Raw genomic sequence first — 20,419 nt, forward strand, 5'->3', positions numbered from 1 at the left:
ATTGGCTCTGGAATGGATCTAGCAAGTCCAAGCAAGTTTGGTTCCCGTCGTTCAAATACCATATCGTTTGTCTGTTATCTTAAATTTCACGAAAAAGATGAGCATATCAGTCAACTATTTCCCTAATTACACAAAATAATTTAACAGGTTCGGTTCAGGTCGTTCAAACACCACATTGTCTACTGTTGATGACGCTTAAAAGCTTAACTGCAAATTATTAGTCAAATTACACTGAGAAAATGTCATAAGTTAACACATGGCTCTAATTAACATTTAAACCTCGACTAGAATACGGCATCATAATGCTAAGCTCTCCCTTTAAACCTTGTGACAACAGATAACTGGAAAGCGTAATGATACATTAACGAACTGTGAAGGATTGTTTGACGGCTGTTGCATAAACGTGATATATCACTTCGACACTTAACGACCAGTACGAACACAGGAAACCAGTCATACTATATAATTCTGCTTCAGCTTCAGGGCATTGGAAACATTTGAAATAACATATGAAGTGAACTATGGCATAAGGCAATTATTTTGAATCGATGCACACAGCAATAAGTCTGGTGCTCTTTCAAACCAGAATGTCAAAATGACATTTTATCAAGAAAAAATAATCCGGTAACACAAATCACGATACAGTAAACTACGGTTATAACGAACTCAAAGGGACTACTAATTTTAGTTCGTTATAACCGTAGTTTGTTATAAATATATACAGAATATGTACGGCAAATGGTCGGGACAAAAAAATAAGTTCGTTATATCCGTCAGTTCGTTATAAGCGTGTTCGTTATAAACGTAGTTTACTGTAGTAAGCCTTCAACCGTTTATCTGAGGTGTAAAAGTGTTAACATTTAACAACAAAACACAGTATTACAAACATACTCAAGGGATTGTATGGTGGAAACTACTACTATTCAAGTATGAGTTTGATATTTGATTTCTTTGTGTAACGCCACACTCAGCAATATTCCAGCTAATTGACGACGGTCTGTAAATATTCGAGTCTGGACCAGACAATCCAGTGATTGACATCATGAGCATCGATCTACACAACTGGGATACGATGACATGCATCAATCAAGTCAGCGAGCCTGACCACCCGATCCCTTTCGTTGCCTCTTTCGACAAGTATAGTCGCTGTTTACAGCAAGCATGGGATGGTGAAGACCTATTTTAACCCGAGTTAAAAATGACCGGTGGTACGTGACGTTATTAGCACATTCTCGACTTTGCCCGGTTCGCCCGGATAATATTTTGGGGTGTCTCAGCTCCTCATAAATGCGAGCAGTTGTTGAATCCAAATTTACCCCGCATTTCGTCCCTTCACATATCGGCAACAACATCAGATGTAAACCAAAGTAGTTCAAGCGAATACAACACTCGCTTCAATACGATTTGCAATCGTCATTTTTCATCGTTAACCGATTGGAAATTACAAAGTAGGCAATTTATGGATAACGACTTCTTTATTTACTGTAAAAGCGACGTTTCGGTATTGAGTGATTGGGAATTAGATGAAGCAGCGGTAAAATCTTCCTGAAGCGCCCCAAGACAACGCGTACCGCAGATCGATAAAACAGTGTGTTTGATTTAGGTGAGGTGAGGTGAAATGGGGTTTAACGTCGCGTCTAAGATTTTTGCACTTATATAGCGACGTGCATGTACGTGTGTGTAGCTGCTTGTACTAGTCCGGACTGATGCCGATTTATAGTGCTAGCACACTGAGATACCATGCCGCAGTTTAACATGAATACCCAACTCAGACACAGTACACTGATTCCGAGCCGACCAGTCCTTGTTTTAGCCTCTTAATGTCGAGCGCCAGGCAGGGTAACAATAGGTACCATCTTTGAACGTCTTTTGGTATGAAGCGGCCGGGGTTCGACTCCGAACTTTCCGCTCTCCGGGCGGACACTTTGCCACTAGACCACGGAGACGGTTGTGTTTGATTGAGACGTTCATGGAGTGATCACTGGGGAAATATTTCTCACTGGTTATGACGCAAATATGACGTATCTTGTAATATCGTCAAACAGAATAAAGTGTTCATTACATCCTGCCCATACCACATAACGTAACGTGGTCTGTTTGTTTGTTGGTTAATGCCGCACTCGGCAATATTTCAGCTATATGAAATATGTAAATAATCGAGTCTGAACCAGACAATCCTGTGATTGACATCATGAGCATCGAGCCTGTCGAAATGCGCCACGCCCGTGTCCCATGGAAAAGAGGACAAAGAGAAACTATATTGTTTGTTTGTTTGTTTGTTGTTTAACGCCGCACTCAGCAATATTCCAGCTATATGAAGGCGCTCTGTAAATAATCGAGTCTAGACCAGACAATCCAGTGATGGATATCATGAACATCAATCTACGCAATTGGGATACGATGACATGCATCAACCAAGTCAGCGAGTCTGGCCACCCGATCCCGTTAGCCGCCTCTTAAGACAGGCTTAGTCGCCATTTACGACAAGCATGGATTGCTGAAGACCTATCCTACCCCGGATCTGCACGGGTCCTTAATATGGTGAGTGAGTGGGTTTGGGTTAACGCCGCGTCGAACAGTATGCCAGTTAGACCTCGGCGTGTCAGCTTGGCGTGGGAGGAAAGAGCGAGGTGAGTCAGGTCTTAGACGAGTCCGACTTTAGTGAAACCCATGACAAGTCTTGAAAGTTAACATCGTGAAATAGGATGCATGTAAGGTGTCCCATTATGTCAAAAATATAGATTTTGTATCTGACATCGATCTTCTGAACTGCTGCTCAACGTGTTCAATTAGCACATACTTGTGTAGTCTCCCGTCATAACGCCAGATCCCATTCATATGTCGCACTATGACGCCACATCTCATACTTGTTACGTGTCATCACCGCGAACAGCTGCAAGATTGCTGATGTAGTGCTAAGCAATAATCAGACTGACTGTACACGTTTCGCTCTACAACGTACGGTGTCCACCACTAACTTCAGTCTAAATATAATCCAATTACACGTGCTTGATGGGTCTGGCAAATATAAAAAGATCAATGAGGTACGAAACACAAATACCGTGTGCGAAATACGCATCAGTCGGAAAGCGCATGTTAAATCTCCAAAGTAAGTAAGTAAGTAAGTAAGTACGAAACACACTTTCAACTGTCCTCAATCTTATATATACTGTCGCTATGTGCTGTCAGTCGACGAACGTTGTGTCTCGGCTCTTCCACCTTTTTATTTATACCCACTCCCAGTATCTATCCATCTAACCATCCATCACCTTTATTCATACCCGTTCCCATTATCCATTCATCCATAACCCATCTCACTCGCTCGTCATTTCTATCATCCATCCATCATCTCATTCCTACCCGCTCCCGCTCGATCGATCCATCCATCCATCACCTTTTCATTTATACCCACTCCCCGTATCTATCCATCCATCACCTTTATTCATACCCGTTCCCACTATCCATCCATCCATAACCCATCTCACTTGCTCGCCATTTCCATCCATCCATCATCTCATTCCTACCCGCTCCCGCTCGATCGATCCATCCATCCATAACCCATCTCACTCGCAAGCCATTTCTATCCATCAATCCATCATCTCATTCATCCCCGCTCCCGCTCTATCCATCCATCAAACCATCCATCCATTACACATCTCACTCACACCCCGTCTCATTTGTACACCACGATTTCTTACCATCCATCCATCAACATCTCATTCATACCGGCTCCCACTTTTTCCATCGCCTATCATATCCATCACCCATCTCACTGACACTACCACCTGGGATATAACTACCCAGGACCGATTCCTCGCCATAACTCCATCGCTCCCATCTAAATCTTGCCACAGGATGTCTAGTGGTTAAAGCGTTTGCTCGTTTCGTCGAAATCCCGGGTTTGATTCCCCACTAGTGTACCATGAGTACAACCCATTAATAAATGTCTCCCAAAATAGATTCACGTGGCTGTTATTTGTGCTACCGAATTTGCGAGAGATCTTGTCCAATACTGCCGGGATTGATCAGATACGCACAGGCAGTAACGGAAGGAAGAAAACAGTGAAATGAGCAGACAAGACGACGGGGGCGGGAGGGAGAAGACATATGCAATAGGAGAAAAAGATGAACGAATGACTCAGTTTAGCATTATTCTGGTCACAGCGTCAAGGGTTTGTTTGTTTTTTTGCTTGTTGTTTAACGTCGCACGAATATTCCAGCTATATGACGGCTGTAAATACTCGAGTCAGGACCAGGCAATCCAGTGATTGACATCATGTGCATCGATCTACGCAATTGGGATACGATGACATGCATCAACCAAGTCAACGAGCCTGACCACCCGACCCCGTTAGTCGCCTCTTACGACAGGCTGAGTCGCCTTCTACGGCAAGCATGGGTTGCTGAAAACCTATTCTACCACGGATCTTCACGGGTCTGCAACCATACAGAATCAAGTACGTATGGTACTCTAAACATTGTGTCTAGAAAGTGAAGTGATGGTGTATGTAGAAACGTTCCTGTTATATCAAACCACCCGTTGATAGTCGAGTCTGGACCTAACCCAGAATATTGAAGGAGGGCCAGCTATCCCCGCCTTCTTGGAACGAAAACCGGTGATCAGCTGTCATATAACCCATCGAGCCTGGTAAGTCGGCCCTTGAATAAAAGCGACAAAATCATATGTAATCTTTACTAAAAGTAGAATCTATTGTGCTATTTCGACTACATCGAAGGCATGTGTTTATGAACCACTATAGAAGAGATGGTACCAGGTCTTCGCTAAAAGGTGAGCGTATCCTGCTCCACTGGTGGCCTTCGTCACAAACACATGCAGAGGCAAGTTAAATGTTTCCCTGAAAAAAAAAACCCACGTGAACACATGGACATAAAACACACAAAGTTTACTGGGGACCAATTCTTTCAGGAATCCTCAGCTGAGCTCTGTGCCACAAAGCGATCTTCGCGCTAAGATGGTCGTAACTCCCAAACTTTAACATAGGCTTACGAGTCTTAGCGTTAAGATCTTACGTCTTTGCATAGCTTAAGTGTCACACGCGATACCCATGAACGTATGACCCTGAACATTTAGATCACTAACGAACTTCACTTCTGAAGCAGCTATCGCGCTGTCACTGAAAGCCATTACGTGAACAGTCTTAAGGTCAGCTCAGATTTAAAGATTTCATTTATATTTGCTGTGAGCAATGGTTTAAGCTAACCCCGGACGATCGATCAAAACATGATGTGGCTTTCCTACAAATGCAACGGTTACTTGAGACCAGTTCAGAAGAACCTTCTAAATCCAAGATGAAAGCGTAACAAAGCTTCATCTTCCTGGAAACAGAATTAGATCTTAGTGGGTGAAAACACACTTGGCTGTGGTTAAACTGAGCCGCATTATCAAACTCCGATACGTTCAGGCTAAAAAAACATATAACAGTTCGCAAGAGGAATCTCTTTAAGGCATGTGTCGTTTTTGTGGGTAATTAAGTCCTAGTTGAGACCGACGTCCATTAGACTTCGTCATCGTGTCGCGTTGGGAAGACATCGTGTGGATTTGTGTAAGAAACTAGAATTAAGGGTGACAGAAGAATGCGAATGTTGCTTAGAGTGTGCCGCTTAAATTATCACGTGTTTTTAATGCATTTCTATTTGCCATATGGCCTACATATTGATTAGATTTGATTTAGGATTAAGTCATTGCATGTACGCATTGATTACTGTTTGTTGTTGACTTGATTCAACAATGACAATGGTGATTTAACCATGCTTATCCATGAATAGACGTGTAAAGCTTTCTTGCTTTCTAAATTAAAACCTTTGTAGGGTTGCTGTTGTTTTTTGCCGGCTGATATGTCACTTTAGCCGCGTCATAAAAAAAACATATGTCAGAGCAAACAATAGGATTAAATGTTGAAAAACTGGTAATGGTGTTTCAGGTTAATAAACAACGTATTGTGCTTCTCCTTCGGGTTCAGTTCTGTTCTAAGCTTGAATGAGTGAGTGTGGTTTTACGCCGATTTTAGCAATATTTCAGCAATACCATAACGGGGCTCACCAGAAATGGCCTTCACATTTGGGGAATCGAACCCGGGCCGGCGTGATGAGCGAACGCTTTAACCACCAGGCTACCCGACCGCCCCTCAGGGTGGTATTGACTCGGTGACTTGGTTGATTGTGTTTCATTGTACCCGTGACGGCATATTCGGTTATTTACAGACCGGAATATTTCTAGTGCAAACATACAAACAAAATAAAAAAATTAAAAAATGTGAGTGACCATACATGTCGGAAAGCAAGTTTACTCAAAGTTTGGGGACAACAGAAAGTTTAAATTTTGGCGCTTTTCTTAAAAATGTTAATTTGATATATCTTTTCATTGAGACAAAAGTGTTTGTTTATCTCTAAACAAGAACAGGACGCAATACGAGCGTAAGCATTTTCTTTATATTATAGTGATAGGACAGAAAATTGTAGTAAATTCTCTCTCCCTCTGTCTCTCTCATTAATAAACACAGCTATTCACAGGCACACGTACACACTCACACACACACACCCAACACACAGACGCATGCACACGTGCGCGCACCAGCACACACGCGTGCGCGCGCACATTAGTCCTGATTGAAAAGGCTTACAAAAATAAATCCCTCATTATAAGGTATTCGAGTGCAAATAATGAGGTGTGATATTCAGACTAACCACACCGCGTGCTAATAGGCAAAAAACGTAGAAAGAGATCTCCTTGAAAATCACACATATGAAATTAGTTACTTTTAATGAGACGGACACGTCAACAGAAAAGCCCGTCATTAGGTTTACATCAAAAAACCAACGCGACATCGCCACTAAAGAAATCACGTCTTAGAAGTGGCATGGTAATTAATGAAGACATATTGTATTGTATTGAAATAGTAGGTCGACGATCGATGTGTTAACACGACAATAATGCCATACCATGAAGACCACTGACGTAAAATAATTGGGCAACCTCATCACCGTAAAGTATTATAAATCTAAATTTAAAAAATCAAAATAACCTTTTTTTTCTCTCTTTACATGAATCTTGCACGATTTCCTGAAGTTGTTAACAATTCTCTTTAATATAAACAAACGATTTTTAAAGGTATGCTGCTGTGAGTTATTCTTGGAATAAAGGAGTAAATTCCTAGCCAAAGAAATATTGGAGTTTTTGTATCACCCAAAGTTTTCACTGAAAAGAGTTCTTAAAATTTGTATTCTACATTCGAAAAATGTATGGACGCGTGTGAGTGCGTATGTGTGCTTGTGTACGTGTGTGCGTGTGCGTGTGCTTGTTGGCGCGTGGGCGTGCGTGTGTGTGCAAAAGTAAATGAACGCTTACTGATAACGGGGATAAATAGAGGTTATCACGCGAGTGATAATACAGGATATGTACCATCCCCAAACACACAAGCGTGATAACCTCTTTATCATATAATGTCATTCTTTAATTCTGTGCTTGAAAATCGCTTTCCCTCTCTCACAAACATTACCGAAACATTGCGAGTTTTCCTCGATTGCGCGCATTAATATTTATTACGTCACAGGGTAAGTGATGTGTCAGTCGGACTGTGGCAGTAGCCAATATAGTTCCAACTGAAATCTGTTTCTTATACAGTGGTGAAGCAACTTATACGCAAAACAACAGTTGTTTTTAATTGCATTTCGCGGCAATCCATCGGTCTGTCCGCTAGAGTAACTGTCCTTTGTCAAAGGGAAACTACTCTTACCCTAGTCTATGAGACGTCACGGCTACGGTCAGACGTTGTTGACAGTCGGTCTGTCCTTTCATAAGGTTAAGAAGTGCAGTCAGATGTACACACAGCGACAAATCGAAACAAGGTAACAGTTCAAACATATTTCGGCCGAATCCGACCATTTTGATTTGTGGAGAAGGTTTCAAGCCACAGAGGTCTACAAGCACAGATATGGCTACAGATATGGCGCTTGGCTAGGCCTCGTGCCCTCGCAAAATTGTTTCGAAATTTATATCTCCAAAGTTGCCCAAACTTATAAAATGCCTTAGCTACGTCACAGTTCGACACTGATTTTCAGTATATTAGACTGTTCTTTTGATAATGATAGAAATTATCCCTGTAGTTTATCCAGAATCCCGATGGTTAATTCTGACTCGATCGCCGAATGACGAGGGCGACGCCATGTTTGATTATAAACAGTGAAAGTAGTCCTACTTGACCTTTGATATTTGCATCTCTACCCGCATATGACCCCAACGGATATCGTTTTTATCCGTTGGCTTTATCCTGCCGAGAAATCTACCCATTATATGATAATAGTGTTTACTTGTAAGGACAGCAAGTCGCAACAACAGCGGAAATACAATTTGTCGATGACGTCAACAATCTTCAGCTATGACGTCGTTTCTAGTCTGACGTCATTCCGACCTCATGCCACAATAAGATTCGGATGACGTCAACAGTGCTGTCCGGATGACGGAAACAACAAACTGTTGCCTCGTGACGTGATATGACCCAAGGGCACATGATTTTTGTGAACCGCTATGTTTGCTCATGAGTGAGTGAGTGACTATGGTTTTACGCCGCTTTTAGCAATATCCCAGCAATATCACGGCGGGGGACACCAGAAATGGACTTCACACATTGTAGCCATGTCGGGAATCGAACCCCGGTCTTCGGCGTGACGAGCGAACGCTTTAACCACCAGGCTAACACAACATTGGAGAGTATGGGTTAAATAGTCAATATTATCTCTCGTTCTCCAATCTACAATTAGGACAAGGTGGCATATGTATAGTCCGTAGTCATGGTAACCATATTAAAGATAATGATGCATTGCAGGGCGGAGGGACACATGATATTGATGGAACAAGAAATATTACCATCAGCGAGATCGTTCGTTCTTTTTATACTTAATGTCTGTTGTGTTAGATAATAAGGAGAAGATAAAGCCAGTGAAGATAAAGTCCTAAAGCTACACCTTGTCGTCAGGGGTGGTGGGGTAGCCTAGTGGTTAAAGCGTTCGCTTGTCACGCCGAAGACCCGGGTTCGATTCCCGACATGGCTGAATATTGCTAAAAGCGGAGTAAAACCATACTCACCCACTCACCTTGTCGTCAGAGGCGACTAAAGGGATCGGGTGGTCAGGCTCGCTGAATTGGTTGATGCATGTCATCGTATCTCAATTGCGTGGATCGATGCTCATGATGTCAGTCACTGGATTGTCTGGTCTAGACTCGATTATAACAGTTATAATACCCGTCTAAAAGATTATTTTTTATCCTCAACTTCAAATCACTCTTGCCATGACTTACAGGGTTATATACTGGTGTCCCAGTTATAGAAACATGTTGAGTGAGTGAGTTGGGTTTAACGTCGCTTTGAACAGTGTTCCAGTTGTACCAAGGCGTGTCAGCTTAATGTGGGATGAACATGAGATGATTAAAATCACATGTGTTACTGGCATTTGAACACCTTCTAAAAGCCACTGTTTATTATATGGCGCTGTTTATTTTATGGCGCTGTTTATTGTATGGGAACCGGGTCCAAAAAATTAAAGGGTTCTATCTCGTCCTCCTGGTTCATAGTGATTGAACGGCTTTAAACAACAAACCAAACCAAAACCAAAAAAAACAATGTCAGTGACACAATAAGTGTTGACAACTATTATTATTGTCATAAAACGTATTGCATGTTTTCGTTTTTAAGTAATATGATTATCTGACAAAGATTACGTTTCTCACCTGATAAATGTTTCAAATAATCCTTTACTAGTAATTCTCCTAACACCTTCAGGTGTCCTTGGATAATATCATGAGGTTGCGGAGAAATCGGTAGAATATCCTACGCTTAGTCGAAACAAAAATAACACGTTGGTTTTTTTTTCCAATTAAAATGACAGTCGTAACAGAGAAAGATGGTGACTTTGTCACGACTTTCAGTCTAAATGTCAATGCCGCTTCACATAACCTGATTGAAGGGTTACTGTTCCTCAGCAAGACAGGCACAACAAGAGATGGTGATTCAGATGTTGGTATATCTGCCTACCGCCTACTGATATGATAAACCTAGGATTGCATGTGTGTCTTTTGATATCAAATATTTCTACTCGAGTCGATACTTTTTAAAGGTTTCATCGATGAATGTTGATATATTTGATATCAAAAGGTACGAGGGTGAGATTCTATTTATCATCCAACATCATTCTTCCAAATTTTTAAGTTTGTATATGATATTTATGAGTGTTCATATCATACTATGTTTACGTCTAAATTCGGGTATTTCCCTAGCGAATATTGTAAACATAGTATGACATGAACACTCATATAATGTTCTATCTATATTACCGAAGAAGATGTCTACATACAGAGACGAATTTATCGAATGACGTCAATAATCTTCAGATAGGATGTCGTTTCTAGCGTGACGTCATTCAGACCTTACGTCAAAATAAGATTCGAATGACGTCAACAATGCCGTCGGGATGACAGAAAAAATACACTGTTGTCTCGTGACGTGATATGACCCTAGAGCATATGATTTTTATGAACCCCGATATGTTTGCCTTCGTAGGTAAAAAACAGTATTACTAATAAAAACTGCCTTGAATGTAGAAAGTACCACTAACCAATTTTAGCAGCGGTGAGATTAGTGATATCATTACATTGTGACGTCAAGGTAACCGCTGACGTCACACTGGTCTGCAAAGCATTGTAATGCAGTCAATCTGCCAACAGAGGGCATTACCTTTCCCCGGGCTTGACGGAAATAGCCGAACGTGAGATTGTAATGAAATTTCCCAGGAGAGATAATAAAATCCATCTCTGCCACATTAAAGGTGTTTATAGAAATGGAAGCGACAAATTAAATTACAACGACATAAAAGGATCAATGTATTATGACACCGGGTGGTTGCAAAACGGTTTCAAATGACAAATGGGTTTTCAAATGAAATTTGAGTCACAAATAATAACGTTCCCAGTCATATTCTTAAGCGAGACAATATTAAATCAATATTCACCTACGTACATCAAATACATATATTAACATTTAAATTTTTTGATATACTTATGTATTTTATGCAACAAATAACATAAAACATGTTCCTGGAAATGATACTATATTTGTTCATAATTAGACTCTGGTAAAAAGTTGGCTGCATCATGAGGATTGTGTACTAAAAAACATTAAAAATCCTTTATGAGCTCCATACAAAAGGAAACCATAAACCGATCAGTGCAATAAATTTACTTCATATATTCAGTAGCATACACGCGATTTCATCTTATACATTTATTGTACGTATTGATGTCCATTTATCATGTTTATCTGGTAAATAACAGCGGCAAAACCCTTTCCATATTCAAAAGAAATCTTTGCTAAAAACAGAGTCTATTGTTCGATTCAAATTAGTATATCATGAGAATGTGTTTATGAATCACCATTTAAATAGAGATGATACCAGGTGTTCGCAAAAAGCTGAGCGTATCCAGCCCCATCGGTGGCACTCGTCACAAACACATTCAAAGGCAAGTCAATTGTTCACCTGAAGAAACACGAGAACGTATGCTACAAGTCAATTTAGTTTTAAAATGTTTGGAAATGTCCTCCACATGTCTACCATGCAACCTTTTGAAAGCTTTACTAAGGTGTTGAATGTTGCGACCATGATCAAACAAAAACGCGGGGAATCTTGCAACGCATGTTAATGAGGCTGTGCATCAGGAAAAAAAACATAGTTCATAATGCTATAAATGCACAACTAATGTGTTTGCTGTAAATTGCAGTACAATGGGTCGATGTCCTTCGTCCATGCGGAAATAAAATATAATGAATAAAAGTACATTGGATGATTTGGAATCCTTCTGTACCTTGGAGAAATGGTTACATGAAATCTGTGGCCGCAGTTAAAAGCCTTGCCCTTTACAAAATACCGGAGTTCATGTATTCCAGACATGTGTTGTGTGTGTGTGTGAGTGTGTGTGTGTGTGGGGGGGGGGGGGGGGGCTGCTCTAACCTACACGCGTCGTCTCCACACAAAAGATGCATGTAGTGTATGTAACACTCACGATAAACGGAAAGGGTAAATATGATTCTGATCATTAACCTACACGTTGTCTTACTTACCGTGTTGAGGTTTTCTCACGGAGACATCACTACCAGTATCAAGACAGTCGGTAAAAAACTGTTGTCTAGACCAGACAAACGGGTGATTGATAGCATGAACAACAGTCCACGCCGACGGGGTACGGAGACATACAATAAGCCATGATTGTAAAAACCCAAAGGAGTCCTTAGGGAGCAGACATGAATGAGTAAATGAGTTGCGATTAACGCACTTTGAACAGTATTCCTGTTATGTCACGGCCTATCAGCTTGATGTGGAGCAAAACCCCGGAGTGATACTGATCTCAGACGTCTAATGACCACTTTGGTGAAACCCACGAGCACAGGTATGGTATTTACATACCGAGAAACATAATCGGGGTTTCTGGGTGCACAAGGGACGCAACTCTGTACAGCGGACTGCGGTGCCTTAGATGACTGGACACACGTTCCCGCTCCTAATATAGATGTACGGTAGTATCTAATGAAAAGAAAACTTTTTGTTTCTGTACACACGACACCGACACATTAACACGGCATCAAGCCATCCAGATCTGCTTGTAGCGTAGAAGGTCTTTAAACCCTATAGTCTGAATCATCCTGATTGTGCTATATTTTCAGTTATCAATCCATACATTAATACATAATACATATTGGCGCACAATAGTCCTCTCATCTACAGCTTTCATAATACCTAATATCATCTTCATTATCACCATCAACTGGGGAGGCGGGTAGCCGAATGGTTAAAGCCTTCGCTCGTCAGGCCGAAGGCCCGGGTTCGAATTACCACATGGATACAGTGTGTGAAGCCCATTTCTGGTGCCCCCTGACGTTATATTGCCAGAATATTGCCAAAAAACGGCGTAAAACCTTACCCACTAACTCATCAACAACTAAGTGAATACCATTGGGAAACATCCATCAACGACAAGCACCTACAAACAATAAATTTACAGTTATTTAAGTTTACAATATTGCAATCATAGTTCCATCAGCCGAATGACATGTTTTTATGTTATTATTAACTTCTGTAGGGCGATGCCCAAGATCATATGTCTCATAACAAGTATCGATCTTAAGAAATACGGTCTTGAGTGAGATACGGCAAGTATACACTTTGACATTTTATAAATAGCTAATCTGACTAACGACCTACATAAACCCTTGCAAGCTGGTTTTCTTCTATAGAAGCGGTATCTGTCCATTTTTTCTTTGGGGGCTGTCAATAAGATATTATGGGGAGAGCAAGGGTGTTTAAAAATAGTTTGTTTCCGAAAATGCTTTAAAATTATTTTGCCTGAGATAAAATAAATATTGATTGCCAGATGTTGGACACTGGATGTCCTGACTGTTAAGCTGATCCTTTCAGAGGACAAAACGTAGGTCTCAAAGGTTGCGGTCAATACAGAGCTAATGCTGCTTACATTTTACCTGATTGTATTATTGTTATTGAACACAGTCAGTAATTTCCCAACCATATGACGACAGCCTGCACATTCATATGTTAATAAGTTATCACTCTATTCATAAATACGAATTAAAGCGATATTTATTTATCAACATTGGTCTTAAAACATAATGCCCCACTTTGATAATTATAATTTCACAAATAATGCATACGAAAACTCGTAGCTCTTTTCTGACAAACATGAAACGCTGAAAGCGAACTTGTTATAATGTAATAAGATTAAATTTAATGTAAACTGGCATTTGCATTAATCAAAGGTAAAGTAGCTTTAATCATGTTTACGTATTCCCATTCTGGTATTGAAGGTTTTCAACAAACTATATAGTGTGCAATCGTTGTGCTTTCTACGTGGCCTGACTGTTCTGATAGGGACAATCGTAAATATTTTTATGATATTCTGCTCAAATGCGGTTTTATTTGTTCCCCAACCAGTTAATCCGTTTGCATTCCACTTATCATTCTCAACTCCCCGGGGAGTATACAACCCAAGGGGCGCTAGAAGGTTTTTACTTCCACCTCACATATCGGGTACCCATTCCCGGCTGGGTGAACCGAGAACCCTGTGAACCGAGTCACTTGCCCAAGGTGACACCACACGTTTTGACACATGTGTTTCGGGTGCCTGTATGTATTCGGGTTCCCACCATCTTATCATCTACCATCGGACGAGTGGGTTCTTTCGAGTGCACAGGGTGTATGTACTGTACACTGGGGGTAGTCACAAAACTGTAAAGACCTGTAAACAGTGTTGGTCTTAAGGCTGGTCACTAGCGGGATACGATCTCAGACATGGCACTCGCAAGTCTGGCGCTTTTTACGCTTTCCCTCTAGGCCTCGGTAATACCATGCAATATTAAACTGTGAACCGATTCTCCGTCTAAGGGATCGTTTATCGGTTGGAAATAAAACTTAAAAACGGTGACATCTAATTAAAATGATGAAACTCCAACCGGCTAAGAGTTGGTCCCCAGCAACCTATGGTTGTCTTACGAAGAAGCTTAATGAATAAGGTGGTCAGACTTGGTTAAATGATCATCATACCCCGACGGCGCCGGACGTTGGTCATAATATCAACCACTGGTTTGTCTGGTCCGGACTCTAGTATTCACAGGGTGTCATCATGTACCTCGGACATCATACTTGTCGTAAGAAGCGAACAATGGGATCGGGTGGCCAGGCTCGCTGACTTGGTTGATGCATGTCATCGTATCCCAATTACCTGGTTCGATGCTCATGATGTCAACCACTGGTTTGTCTGGTCCAGACTCTAGTATTCACAGGGTGTCATCATGTACCTCGGATATCATACTTGTCGTAAGAAGCGAACAATGGGATCGGGTGGCCAGGCTCGCTGACTTGGTTGATGCATGTCATCGTATCCCAATTACCTGGTTCGATGCTCATGATGTCAATCACTGGATTGTCTGGTCCAGATTCGATTATGTACCGACCGGCGTCATATAGCTGGAATATTGCTGAGTGCGGCGTTCAACAGCAACAAAAAACAAACAAAATCTGGGGTATCGATTAGTGCCGCGTTAGAAAAATAAACAAATAAATGACGTCCCGAACGTCGATAAGGAGGTTACCTTCGTTCAAAAGATGATACATCATAATTAATTCATGGACACTCTTCATCAGGAAATGGCATTTCCGTCTAAAGGACGGGAGATACACAGACAATCCTGATGAGACTGTATTGGCTCCAAAGTAACTGTTCTACTAATACCGACAAATGGATGGTTTACACGAAGGCAAAGCACCCCATCACACACACACACACACACACACACACACACACACACACACACACACACACACACACTCGCGTGGAAGAGCTTCTTTACAGACCGATATGTGTAACCGGAATCGACCTGCGGAGATTTAAGCCCGTTTAATTTGCTAGGAAATGGTAACTTTAGTAAGCTGCAGCCTGATCGGTGCCTATTGGTAATAGGATAGCGACAGCCGATGATTGAACATTAATTCTTTTGTATTATACGGTGAACATCTGGCTTTATGACAATGCCTTGTTCGCTGCATGATCAGATGATGCCTTTTTCATTAACATTGTGTGAATTATTACGAAGATGGGAAAATTACACTTAGAGTGGCAATGTTTTACAGTAAGCCGATACATGAATACTCGTGTCCAATGCCAAGATAATACTAAAGTCTAAAACCGACACTGACGTAACTGAACAGATTTTCTCGTGTTTTACTATAAAACTCATTATTAAAGTGTAGCATTTCCATCACGACTGAACAAAACAACTAGCGGGATGTCGTATTACAAGTCTCTTAATTTCTTCTTCCCTCGATTGCAAATGTTAATCCTCTACAAGATATAAGTCACGTAGAATTTAATCAAGACCTGTATCGCCCAATACAGAGCGAATCGAAAGGGATTGATTGTGCAGACAGATTACACGGGTCTTCATGAAAGGTTACGGTTTCAAATCACACATGATGGATTGCACCCGATTGCTGTTGTTAGCGCGGACCCTGTCAGTCCCAGCCTTTCAGCAACAGAACACAGCATCGTGGTACCAAACTATTGCTCTTTCCTGGTTTAGTCACCACGGTGGAACCACATTATGTATATATACCAAAATATGTTAAAAGATGGTACTTGTTGTTACCCTGTCTGGTGCTCGGCATTAAGGGGATCAAACAAGGATTGGTCGGCTCGGAGGCAGTACGCTGTGTCTGAGTGGGGTATCCATGTTAAACTGTGGCGCGTGCGTGCGTGCGTGTGTTTGTGTGTGCATGCACGCATGCTATATCAATTCAATTTCTTTATTCAACGTACTGAGGAGGCCACAGGCCTATAGTACAATCATGATTACAGGAGCAATTGGTACAATCATATAATTTCCAAACTTGATTTTCTTTGTATAAAAGCATGATATATGTACATAGAAAGATTTCTTATGGTTTCAATGTTGCTAGTGGTCAGTAATAGTTTAAACTTAAATGTACAATGGTTCATATGAAAATATGTAGGTATATATACTTTTCTTAGCTCATCATAATGCGGACATACCAGTAAAAAGTGATACTTGTCCTCAATTAATCCTAGGTCACATAGTGGACAGAGTCTATTTTCTCTCGGAATATTTTGATATGTACCTTTTTCAATTAAAAGATCGTGTGATGAACATCGGAATCTTGCAAGTGTTACTCTAAATTTTCTAAAACTAACACTGAAAAGGTATTGCTCTGCAGTGATATATGACTTGAAACTGCTATATAACAGGGACTTTGGTGAACGCGTTAGAGTTGCATTCCATGACTGAAATATCTTTGTGTTATAGCATTTATGAACAACTTCGGATAAGCAATATGTTCTAATTTAAAAATGTAACCAAAACCACAATTATTCAGCAGGTGCCTTAAGTCGGTTACCCAATTTGTTTTGCCATTGCTATCATACAAACACATCATATTGTAACATTTCTTAGGGAATCTTGAGGAGGGCATATTAAGTAGTCTTATTATCTAATATTTTATTATTTTCAGACGTGCTTCTATACACAAAGGGACTCGTCCACATTCACCATAAACCATCACGTTTGGGGTATTAATTTTAACTCCTAAATATTTCTTACAAGCATATAAATGAACTTTTTCCAGAGCATATATTTGTGTAAATCCCCAAATTTCTGCCCCATATAAAAGAATGGGTTTAATTTTCGTGTCAAATATTTAAAAATATATTCTATAGTTTACAGCCCCAACATTTTTTAAACTACTGAACATGCCCAACAATATTTTCTTTCCCTGTACAGCAGCATTATTTCCATGTGTATATGAGTACAATAACCTTGAACGCGTAGTTAAACCCCAAATCACCTCACCTCTTAAATTATCTTTAAATTTAAATTATGACATAGCATGATTTTCAAATTGGTTCTGACGCACACTTTAGTTTTTTAATGCAGTATTCAATGGTTTGTATTTGAGTTTTCCTCTTTAAAAGTAATGAAATTACTTATATAAAACATTTTCCTGTTTTAATAGAAATACATATATAATAGAAATAAGCCCAGGGAACTGGAAACTGAATAAATTCAGATTTGCTTGAAACGTTGTAGATAGACTCGCTTGGGAGTTTGCGGACTTGACGTTCAGGAAATGTATGAGAGACGGCTGTAAAAACTATCGTATGTTTATGCCCGATTAACCCAAAATAGTCTGTCGTGAACGAAGTATCGCAATATATATGTGTTGTGACTTCGGTGCATTGTTTAGGTCACAAGAAGCCATTAGTGTGGCGACGCGACACGTCAACAACTGAGTCATTATTGTCTTCCTGGGAATCACTGCTTACTGTACGGCTGCTGCACCTGTGTGTGACTTTATGACGCACAAACTACATCAGCACCAACGTACATACATTCCTCTGAAGAATATCCTCCTTCAAAGATAATCACATACATTGCTCTTTCCGAGACAACATCTCTCGAGAATATTCGAGAACGCAGTGTCTATATAACGACATTAGAAACCGTGTCATCTAAGATAACAAGTAATGTTCTTCGATAGGACTGTCAAGAGAATTGTGGTTATGACATGAGCTTGGGGCAAGGACAAACGTTTTCTGAATTATGATCATAAAACGTGCTTAGATAGAATTTTGAAATTATTTATATGTGCAGTTTCGAAAGAGGAGTAACGCCTGTATGAATGTCTTAACCAGACACAAACAATACCTAGCGTCTTGGCTCAGGTAATGTCATAATGTGAAACCTTATGCGGGAGAAAATTCCAAAGCAAATTGCGATGTCCGAGATCCCTAAGTGACGTGCCCCTGTAGAATAATTAAATTTATTACCGCAACATTTTTTTCAAAACAGTTTACATTAAAAAAATTTGCTTCAAAAGTTTGCTTGTGAAGATAAAACAATAACATTTTTTTCTATTTGCAGGCGTTAAAGAAATAATAATTAAGAGAGAACAAAATGAGGTGCTTACCTTACTGTCTTGACGAGGCGGGGCAGTGTGTGATTCCCTAAAACTGGCAAGCCTTCTTAAAGACTGTTTCAAGCTCGAGTCAAAACTCGATGCCCGATTATAAGCGCCATCTTGGTTTAACGTCACACGACCCGTAACGTCGGTGCGTTCCGACGTTTGCATGACACCATCACATGACTTATTACTTTGCTTTCCGGAGACAAAGACGAGGTGGTTTTGTCGTACGCTCGTCTCGCCGTGATGGTGCTGATTGCCATAATAATGCTCATTAGTTATACCCAGAGCACTGCCGTCCGAGCTGACGGACATATGGGGTTTGAGACAGTCTTGAGACGCTAATAATCTGTCGTTCACATCCGTCACCCTTCGTCCATGATTGTCTAAACCAGCCGTGGCAGTTTTCTCCACTGATTTGTTTTTCGCAAAGAGTTGTCTCCTCAAATATAAATTCCCATCTTTTCGCTTGAATGAATTTCTATTAATATCGTCCATTGACTTTGAGAAGACATCCGAGGCTGGGACTATCCTGTCTTGTTTTGTTAAAACTGGTTTCTTTGTCTTCTTGGGCGATTTTCTTCTGGAACGTTTTGAAAAGAATTTCCAAAATTCCCTGTGTTTAACGGGAGATCTGTTGCCGTCCATGGTGGGACTTGGTAATGTATTTTGATCACGAAAATCAGAGTCATCAAATGATGACATCTTTAGCTCCTGTGTCAGATCGTGGTTATCCCCAATGTCGTCTGCTGACAACAAAACTTTTGTTCTACGCTGCCGTCTCTTTCCATACGACATAAGTGACTCACAAGAATGGTCGAAACTTTCTATAGAGATTGTGTCCTGCTGAAACGAATCGAGCTCAATGTCAGACATGTCGGTCACAGTGACAGTCGGTACTCGTGGGACAAATGGGCTCCGACTTTTACTTGGCCCCGGATCATCGTCTGAATTGATGCTCGGGTAATGATTTGGGTGACGAGGTCGTGGGTTCGAGCCCTCTATGGTCGGTGCACTGTGATCTTGAGGAATGTAGTCTCGTGTTACCTGGTTCTCGGACATGTCTCCCATAATAACAGATTGCGAATCTTCCGAAATATAAAACATAGGTTTCATGATAAGGTGCTCCCTGCAGCTATCACACAGCAGGTCAACTCTGATCCTTACCGAATCCTCACAGTCAACTCCGTCAACAAAATCCTCACCCCGCGAATCCAGGTTCGAAGCCGTCATATCACATAGCATCCCCCGGGGCCTCAAATTGCCCCTAAGGGGTAACGCACTACTGGTTTGGGGCAGGGTAAAGCCGAATTGGTTCTTCGCTTGCAGATCCGGTTCCTCCATCAAATGCACCCTGACTGAAGAAGCTAACTGCCGTAGCGGCATGGAATAGGTATTACACAGGTTTGCAGATATTCGACATCGTTTGACGTCAATTTGTAGAGACATGTAGTCCCACAACATCTGCCTCTTGCGACGAACCCGACGAATGTGATGAGAGAAGGAAATGGCAAGAAAACCCAGCATCAGTGTGGCAACCAGGACCGACGGTAACCACAGCACGTGCACGCCACCTCTGGCCGCGAATGGGGCTGCAGTCGTGTTCAACATGGCATTCCTCTTAAAACAGCCATGTCAAAATGCATACCCTGGCATCATCTAATATGGCGACACTTCCAAGAATAATTAATGCCAATCACTTAACAAACAGCACGTGAACGATATTTCAAATGAAATACCAAAATAGGTTAGCGCACATTATTGGCACAATCCCCACTTGAACTGTTTTGCTTGTGGTCAGTTAGAATCAAGACGAAATAAAATGGGTTGGTATCAATGCCTATGATCAAATACAAGGACTAACCTTTGA

General features: G+C 40.9%; 1 protein-coding gene across 1 annotated transcript in view; it reads right to left on the bottom strand.

The window, feature by feature from the left end:
* LOC139463443 (uncharacterized) overlaps nt 1–20,160 on the bottom strand; it is a 59,616-nt gene extending 39,456 nt beyond the window's left edge. The window contains exon 1 of the mRNA XM_071244710.1: nt 18,556–20,160. Within this exon, the coding sequence (XP_071100811.1) occupies nt 18,556–20,160 (1,605 nt within the window). The remainder of the gene's footprint in view (nt 1–18,555) is intronic.
* Nucleotides 20,161–20,419: the final 259 nt, after the last annotated feature.

This window comes from Haliotis cracherodii, unplaced genomic scaffold (genome assembly GCF_022045235.1).
Source record: "Haliotis cracherodii isolate W230 unplaced genomic scaffold, xgHalCrac1.p SCAF_16, whole genome shotgun sequence".
In the NCBI taxonomy this organism is placed as follows: Eukaryota; Metazoa; Mollusca; class Gastropoda; order Lepetellida; family Haliotidae; genus Haliotis; species Haliotis cracherodii.